The sequence below is a fragment of the Diuraphis noxia genome, unplaced genomic scaffold, assembly GCF_037042655.1.
Source record: "Diuraphis noxia isolate RWA-SAM2 unplaced genomic scaffold, SU_Dnox_SAM2 contig0006, whole genome shotgun sequence".
Taxonomy (NCBI): Eukaryota; Metazoa; Arthropoda; class Insecta; order Hemiptera; family Aphididae; genus Diuraphis; species Diuraphis noxia.
In genome coordinates, this window is record NW_028301716.1 from 1363136 (window position 1) to 1370717 (window position 7582).

General features: G+C 27.3%; 1 protein-coding gene across 1 annotated transcript; it reads left to right on the plus strand.

Annotated features, from left to right (window-relative positions):
• The first annotated feature begins 3851 nt into the window (after nucleotides 1–3851).
• Nucleotides 3852–4322, plus strand: LOC149054476 (protein ZBED8-like). The gene has a single exon (XM_089230040.1). The coding sequence runs from the start codon at nucleotides 3852–3854 to the stop codon at nucleotides 4320–4322; it is 471 nt and encodes a 156-aa protein (XP_089086166.1).
• Nucleotides 4323–7582: the final 3260 nt, after the last annotated feature.

Sequence of the window (7582 nt, forward strand, 5' to 3'; positions counted from 1 at the left end):
TATTATTATGTAAATCGATATTTTTTTTAAATTTAGGAACACGTCAAAAGTGGAAGACATGCCGGTGCGGCTGCCAATGAGACGGCCATGGTCCGCGGCATACCATGGTCCGTCGAAGAACACTCAGTCAGCCATACTTAATATATGTCTTATCTCTATGTATATTCTCACTGGACCAAGACCACGTGCTAACGGATGTGGGCGGTGCCTAGATCACATGCCGCTCACACCTACATATATCCAAGATTGGGCGTGATACCTACAAAAAAGTATCTTGATACATTTATACTGTATCTAGATAGATTTTGAATGTAGAGAAGATACAATGTACGTCATGATACATTGGTAGGTAACCTACTAATTCTATTTCATATTTTGTACTTCCAATTTAGTAAATTTTATCAACTAAACGGTCTATGCATAAAAATATTTATGAAGTCATAAAATATTAAACAACACAATAAATCGATACTGAAGTTATAAATGTATAATAATTAATACATCAATATTTATAAATCGGCAAATCGCACTATTCAAATCATAAACTCATAATTATTCGTATTAACTCATAACCTAAAAACAATAAAACATATTTAAAAAAGCAATTAACATGAGTATTGAGAATATTGTTACGTAAAAAATTTAAATTAACAAATTGCATTTGGCAACTGTACTACTGTACTATACACTGTATACTACGATAATGACAACATAAGCTAATATGTGTCACTAAATTACATTTCAAACTTGTCAAATTATTTAACACCTGCAGATTACCTGATGTTATATAGTTCAAAATTAAATATCTTATATTTCGATTTATATTATGATTTATACCAGTATTTATCGTATGTATTACCTACTATACTATGTTTATAATTGAGCAAATTAAATTTGTTTAATCATAATACGAGAAATATCTTAAAAATTAAAAAAGTGTTATGATTTTAACGTGGAGTAGATACATGAAACACATTTGTAGCTTGGAATGGATCGTGGAAGACATTCCAAAAAAAAGAAGCAATTTATACATTTAAATCTCAACATTAATTATAACTCTTCATAATATTTATGACTAACAACTAATAAGTAATGACTCCTTTTGGTTTTATTATCTATTTTATTTGGAAAGATTTATACTCATATCTAGGTAGCAGATTCATATTTTATGAAAAAAAATTACTGTTATAAGTGTAAATAGACTTAGAAGGCCATCATAATATATGGGCACCTTAATTGAATTTTATGTTTTTCAAATTATCATTACAAGTTATAACAGTGCTGTTACATTTATTTTAAATTTTGAGTGTCCTGCCTCCTGCAAATCGAAATAAAATTCCTTGGTACTATCAAGTAAATATGTTTACAATACTTAATAGTAAATTGAATCTCTTAGTGAAATAAGATACATGACATACCTGCTTGATATTTTAAAATCTTATACAACGAAACAAGATACAATAATTGTATCTCTGATACTGACCAACTCTGCGTATATCCGCTGTTAATAAAAAATACATTCCAGCAATTAATGTGCGTTAAAAAAACTTAATAGCTTATGCAAAATAATAATTATTATACAATGTAATTTTATAAATGTTATAATGTTATGATAGGGGGCAATGTACAATGTTTCAAATCCACTGCAGTAAACGAACTGCGTTGGATGATATTTAACGACTACCTACACTAATAATTGCATCCGATTCAAATACATTATTTTCCTTCTTATTTAGTACAGACTTATTAAGACTGAATAGCAACGTTAAATATTCTATTGCTAAAGCCTAATGGTAAATAAAATATATTGTTTTTCATAATTTCGTGATTATGTAGGTACACCATAAATATTATTTTTGTCGTTGATTAATATTATTATTTTAAATATTTTTATTATTTGTAATTTCATTCCATTCGTATTTCAGTATTTGAACATTTGTTTTCTTAAAAAGTCTTGTATTTTGCATATTATACAATTTATTAGTATTTTTGTAACAACTCCAACGCCGTATTTATTTATAATTGTTGAAAACAAAATGTATAAACGTTTATACAAATTAATGTTTCTTTTTTCACTACTCATAACGTCACATACAATTAAATATTTTAGAATTATAAACAGAAAAATGCAATCGAAATAAATAAACTAAACTCTATAGGTACGTTTATTTCATAAGTACTCATATTAATTATTGGTTTAGATAATCGCGAAGCAATTAGTATAGTCGTATATTGTAAAAGTGGGACGGAATTCGTAAGCCACTAATCTCAATTTTTATATAGGAGATAATATTATATTATAATTCATATTCAGCCCTTAAATTGTATGTTTTTAGTATTTTAACATTATAGGTATCTACAGAAGTATAGAAATAAAGGTCAATTATTCTGATGTAGTTCACTGAACTGCAATGATTAAGTACATTAAATTGAATGACATTGGATAGCCTGCAAGTTCACCTAGAGGTATATATAGGTATTAAGTTTGTTTTGTCAAAACGAGTTGTATCAAAATTGAACTTTCAAAAAATTATAAAAAATAATCAAACCTATGTTTTTAAAAATTTAAAAATTTCTAAAAACAACTTCTTTGACATTGTATGATCATACGTTCATTAGGTATGTAAGTAACTACATAATTATTAATCTGTTTACTGCATAAAAAAAAGCAGTAGGTAGTACCTACTAATGTACTAGGTATACCTACAAAAATTTCAATGCTATACAATTACACAATTTTTTGAGACATTTGAATTATTTACTTAACTAATTATTTCTATAAATAATGTTTTCAAAAATTAAATATAAATAGACATGATTATTGATTGATGAATTAAGTCAATACTATTACAAAATATTTTTTTTTTCATATGTATTTCACGTTTGCCTATTTGAGCAACTACTCCTGCCCCTCCCTCTCGATGTGCTCAATCAAGTCATCTCAGACATCTGTGTGGACTGTGGAGTAAGAACTAATCAGTATTCAAAAACAGACGCTCAACAGGTGCTAACTATATTATAAAAAGTTATAATTGATGACTTGATGTGTATTTGTTTAATTCATTGATGTAGATTTGTAAATAAAACAAAGTACTATATTATTATTATTATATGAAATGTGAATACACTAGGGCAAGGGTGCGAACCTTTTTTAGGTCTAGTGCCAAATTTCTGCAATCAAAAGTTTAACAATTTTTCACGTGCCCGAAGATTGTTAACACTAAATAGAACATAATAAATATAGTAACATAATCAATTTTACATAGAAATATTATGATTTTGTGTGTATTTTGATAAATGTTTATAGTTTGTTTCTTTGAAATTTTTAGAAGCGAAATTTAACGAATATCATAATTGTACACATTTTAATTTTTTGCGTGTCATTGAAATTTTATAAACGTGCCACTTTTGGCACGCGTGTCGTGGGTTCACCACCCCCACACGGCCCACACTAGGATATAGACTCTATATGTCCTTTACCTGTTTGTATAGTTTGTGGTAAAAAGTTAAGCAATGAAGCAATGGTATCCAGTAAATTGAAAAGGCATTTAACAACAAAACATCCGGGTGAGTCATTAAAAACACGACTATATTTTGAACGCCTCCTAAATTCAAATAAAAAAGCTGTATCTAATATGATAAAAAGAGTGACTATATCTGATAAAGCTCTTGAAGCATCATTTAAAGTCGCAGAACTGATTGCTAAAAATATGAACTCTCATGTTATTGGCGAAAAATTAATACGACCTGCCTGTTTAGTTATGGTTGAAACAATGTAAGGTAAAGAATCTAAAGATGTTATATCCAAAGTGACACTTTCCAACAATACTATTAGCCGCCGAATAAATGAAATGGCAGATGATATTAATGACATTGTTTTAGAAAAAATTAAAAATCAAAAATTATTTTCATTACAAATAGACGAGAGTACTGACAGAACTTCTAAAGCTCAATTACTAGATTTTGGCAGATTTGTTGATAATTCTAATATTGTTGAGCAGTTTTTATTTTGTAAAGAATTAAAGTCAACAACAACAGGGAAAGACATATTTGACGTAGTAAATAATTTTTTTGAAAAATCTGGATTATCATTGAATTATTGTTGTGGTGTGTGTACTGATGGAGCTCCGTCTATAACCGGAAAGTATAAAGGTTTTGTTACTCTCGCTAAAATTAAAAATCCAGCTATGATTATAACACACTGTTTTATTCATCGAGAAGCTCTGGTTGCAAAAACATTAGGAGAAAAAATGTTAAAAGTCTTAAATGATGCTATTAAAATTGTGAATTACATTAAAAACATTGAAAACAAGGATTCTTGAAATTATTTGTAAGGAAATGGGTTCGGATCATATACATTTATTGCTACACACAGAAGTAAGGTGGGTATCACGAGGTCAAGTGTTTAATCGAGTTATTGAATTGAAAGAAGAATTAGAATTATTTTTTGAAAAAGAAAATCTCCCAGTATACAAAATAAAACTGGTGTTATATTTTGGCATACTTGGCTGATATATTTAAAAAACTAAATTATCTTAATGCGTCAATGCAAGGACGTCAGGAAACAATACTTTCTTCGACGAACAAAATCAGAAGGTTCAAAAACAAAATTGTATTTTGGAAATCTTCAATAATTAAAGGGGATTTTTCAAATTTTCCAACATTTTCAAAATTAACGATAAGGAAATCCAATATTAAAGAATTACAACAACTTATAATAAATTGAACATCTTATATTACTCGAAGAAAAAATTGAACATTATTTTTCATCGTTGACAACATCTGCAGATTGGGTCGTGTTGCCATTTGATTTTACAGACAATATGAATGAACTTGATCTTACTAATGACGAAAAGAATGAATTCATTGATATGTGTTCTAGTTCTACTATCCGAATATTATTTAATAGTCAGAAAGTAACATAGATTCCTTCTGGTTAAATTTAGCTTCAGAATATCCATCTATTTCTCAGAAAGCGATACTATTGTTATTACCATTTTCTACATCATATCTTTGTGAACAGGCATTTTCTGCACTGAATAATATAAAAATAAGCAGTAGAAATCGTTTGAAAAATGTTGAACCTTAATTGTGTCTTGCTGTTTCAACTGTTTCACCCCGAATAGAGGAATTATGTAAAAAATACCAGCCTCAAGTATCACATTAAATTTGTATTATTAAAATATTAAACAAAAACAATTTATTATTTATAATTTATTAAGTTTCAAATTATAACTTTTTTTTTTTAATTTACATTATATTTAAGTTTCACATAAGTTTTTCACATTATTTTTTTTATCAAAATTAATGAATAAATATTGGAGTTTCAAAATATTACTGTAGTTTGTATTTCTACAACTCCTATTTAATATAAGTGTCTTGTGAATATTATAATTAGATAATGTCAAAAATACAAAAAAAAAGCATTTTTTAGAAGAACAATGACACAATTGCGATTTTTTTTATTAATTATTTATTTGTGTGCCGTGAAATTTTTTAAAATGATCAAGTGCGCCGTTAGGTAAAAAAAGGTTGGGAATTCCTGATATAGAGAGTAGTGGCTAGGTATTCGCTGCAGTCTAGAAAATAAAATACGTTCCAGTATGTTAATATATACCAAGGTACATTTAAAACTATGAACTAATAATATTGTATTATATTATGGGCGGTACTCCTTTCGCCCAAAAATGACCTTCCTCTTTTTGCCCAGTCCTCTTTTCGACCAAAGATGAAAAAATAGTTTCCTCTTTTCGCCTACAAATAATTGTATTCTTTTCGCCCACGGTTTCACGTTTTACATTTTGGAAACCACTGTCTCAACATTTCTCGACTGACTATATTAATAACTATCAAAAACCCTTCGGTGCGCTAGACCGGCCAGGCCGATAACAATATCTAGATTGCAAATATAATTGATATAACATAATATATATATATATATATATATATATATATAATATAATTTAACAAATTTGATATCGATACGTAACACTCGTAACAGCTTCAATTTTAGTATTTCGTTCACTTTGACTACATTTTATAAAAATGGAATTTTTAGAAAGTAGAAGAGGTGGTCATATGGTTCTTTACAATAATGAAGTACAATTTTGGATCGACTAATAAAAAAGACAACTCCACCATTGGAGATGTGTAACAAGAACGTGTGATGCAAAATTATATACAGATAAAAATGACCCTTTTACTTCAGCAGTCGGAGAACACAATCATAATGAATAATATGATAAATCGAATATTAATTGCCAAATAATAAACACAGCATGTAAACGAAAATCTTTAGAAGATCTCCATATAAGACCGAAAAAAATAATATTAAAAGAAATTGCTCAAAACGACGCATCATCATATTTAAACGTAGTTGACATAAAAAGGTTAAGGAACAAAATATATAAATCTCGTGCAAAAGTCCTCCCCCCTAACCATCTAAGCTAAATCATCAGAGTTAAACAGGACAACAAATGCATGCGAGTCCTTTCACTCATTTTTTAACAAAAGTTTTAGTAATTCTCCACCAATTCATATGTGGTTGGCTGTGGTACAAGAAATCTAAACCGACGTTTATATTAAATTAAATAGTATCCACCTACAACACTTTCCCAAAGACAGACAAGTAAGAGAACGCTAATTAAAAAAGGAAAAAACAATTGAAAAGTACAATAGAGGTGAGTTAAGCCGGTATGAGTTCATTAAATCAATGACATTCAATTATACAAAAAATGTAAATCTAAATTAAATCCATGAATAACTTTTTTTTAACGAAGTCATAAAAATGAATGGCAAACACCTAAAATATTATTTTATATTAACGAACTTATTATATCATTAATTTTATTATTGTGTAAAAAAAGATGTTAGTATCTAAGTATAATATATATCAATTATAAATCTGTACATAAATTATGTAGATATGTCGTACGTATTACCTACGTAATGTTAATTATTATTAATTTATTATATTTATTATAATTTATTAATTATTATTATATTACCTATATACCTATATATATATTTTTATTTGATTATTATATGATTTTTTTTAAATTATTAATTTATTAATTTTGAGATAGTGGTTTCCAAAATGTAAAACGTGAAACCGTGGGCGAAAAGAATAACAATTATTTGTAGGCGAAAAGAGGAAACTATTTTTTTTATTTTTGGGCGAAAGGAGTTCCGCCCTATATTATATTGCATTGAAAAAAAACGGACGGGTGTCTAGAGAGTGACTGCAATGGATGTGTTCGATTTGAATTAAATGGTATAAAATCATTATATATGAAAAATGATTCTAATCGAAGGTGATCTGTGAGTCTATAATTTTAATAAAAGTATATATTTTATGATATTTTTGTGAATATTGTATTTTATTTTATTATAAAGCATTAATACTAATAAATTACAGTAAATTAAATTAAATTTTGTCAAAAAATTGAATTTGAAAATTAATTTCATTGCGTTTATAAAATATAATAGTATATCTACTTTAGAAATTGAAATATCTTAAATTGAAAATTTTAAATATTTGTTAATAACTCAAAACAAGTCAAAATATTTTGTAAATTTTATC